Source organism: Rhincodon typus, chromosome 46 (assembly GCF_021869965.1).
Source record: "Rhincodon typus isolate 14 chromosome 46, sRhiTyp1.1, whole genome shotgun sequence".
NCBI classification, from domain to species: Eukaryota; Metazoa; Chordata; class Chondrichthyes; order Orectolobiformes; family Rhincodontidae; genus Rhincodon; species Rhincodon typus.
In genome coordinates, this window is record NC_063377.1 from 6,359,987 (window position 1) to 6,361,416 (window position 1,430).

Genomic DNA, 1,430 nt, shown 5'->3' on the forward strand with positions numbered 1-1,430 from the left:
GGAACAGGAGGCCATTCAGCACCCCCTTCCTTGAGCCTGTTACACAGACAGTAGAAGGTCTAATCAGCCCCTCTTTGAGCCTGTTACATAGGATCAGGAGGATCATTCAGCCCCTCAGGACTGTTCTGCCATTTAATAGTATTCTAGCTGATTCGTGACTTAACTCCATCCTCTCCTTTACCATATCCCTTAATATCTTTAGTTAACCCTCAACGATTGCTAATTGAACTGCATTCCACCACAAAATTTTTTGTTGTAAAATTAATTCACTGAATGTGGATGTTGCTGGCTGGGCCCAGCGCTTATCATCCATCCCGAATTGCCCACTTCAGCTCTCCCCATATGGTGTAGGGACACAGTGCCGTTAGGGAGGGAGTTCCGGGATTTTGACCCTGAAGGAGGAATGGCTGATATATTTCCAAGTTGGGATGGTATCTGCGTTGGGGGGGGCTCGGAGGGGAACTTGCAGGGGGCTGGTGTTCCCCTGTATCTGCTGCCCTTGACCTTCTAGGGGGTAGAGGTCACAGGTTTGGAAGCTGCTGTCGGAGGGGTTGTGGCGAGCTGTGGTCCTGAGGCCTGTCACGCCTTCTCTCTCTATCGCCAGGGCAAGGGCCCCGAGGAGCGGCAGATGATCATCAAGCAGCTTCGGGATGAGTTGCGGTTGGAGGAAGCCAGGCTGGTGCTGCTGAAGAAACTCCGCCAGAGCCAGATACAGAAGGAGAACGTGGTGCAGAAGGTAAGACCGAGCTCCTTGGCAGTGGGATGAGGCTCGATCCCTGTGCTCCTGATCCTCTCGGAAGGACTGAGCTCCCAGAAATCCCATAAAACACTGACCAGCCAGTGTCCAAGTGGGAATGTGGGGCACTGCGCTCCCAGCTGGTCGCAGGCTGAGGCGAGAGCATGGCAGCAAGGAGCAGACTTGGAGTTGAGCAACCCAAGGTTCACAACGGCCTGGCAGGGGGAGGTGGTTGGGGGGCAACCTGAAGAGTACAGCAGGTGATTGTGGTGGGTCTGCTTCCTTCACAATGCTGAAAGGGCGAGGAGAAGCAGACATGTTCAGTGGTGGCATCATCAGATTTCAGGTAGTGGGTGCCTGTTCTGTTGGAAACCCATTGGCACGATGCGTTAACTGTCTCCCTCATTCCCACTCTCTCTATCCCTCTCCCATACTCGCTCTGTCTTTCCCCTTCTCCTGCACTGCCTCCACCACCTCCTGCTCTCTCCCCCCCCCCTCCCGCCCGCTCGCATCCCCCTCCTGCTCTCCTTCTCTACCCCCCCACCACTCTCTATTCCCCCAGTATGCTTCCCCCCCCAGCGCTCTTATCCCCCACCTCCCGCTTTCTGTCTCTCTCCTCCCCCACCTCCCGCTTTCTGTCTCTCTCCTCCCCCACCTCCCGCTTTCTGTCTCTCTCCTCCCCCACCTCCCGCTT

General features: G+C 55.7%; 1 protein-coding gene across 1 annotated transcript in view; it reads left to right on the forward strand.

Annotated features, from left to right (window-relative positions):
- The window catches only part of LOC109919320 (transcriptional repressor p66-beta), a 37,863-nt gene that overhangs the window by 10,261 nt on the left and 26,172 nt on the right, over positions 1-1,430 (forward strand). Inside the window, exon 4 of the mRNA XM_048620289.1 lies at positions 605-736. Coding sequence (XP_048476246.1) covers positions 605-736 — 132 coding nt within the window. The remainder of the gene's footprint in view (positions 1-604; positions 737-1,430) is intronic.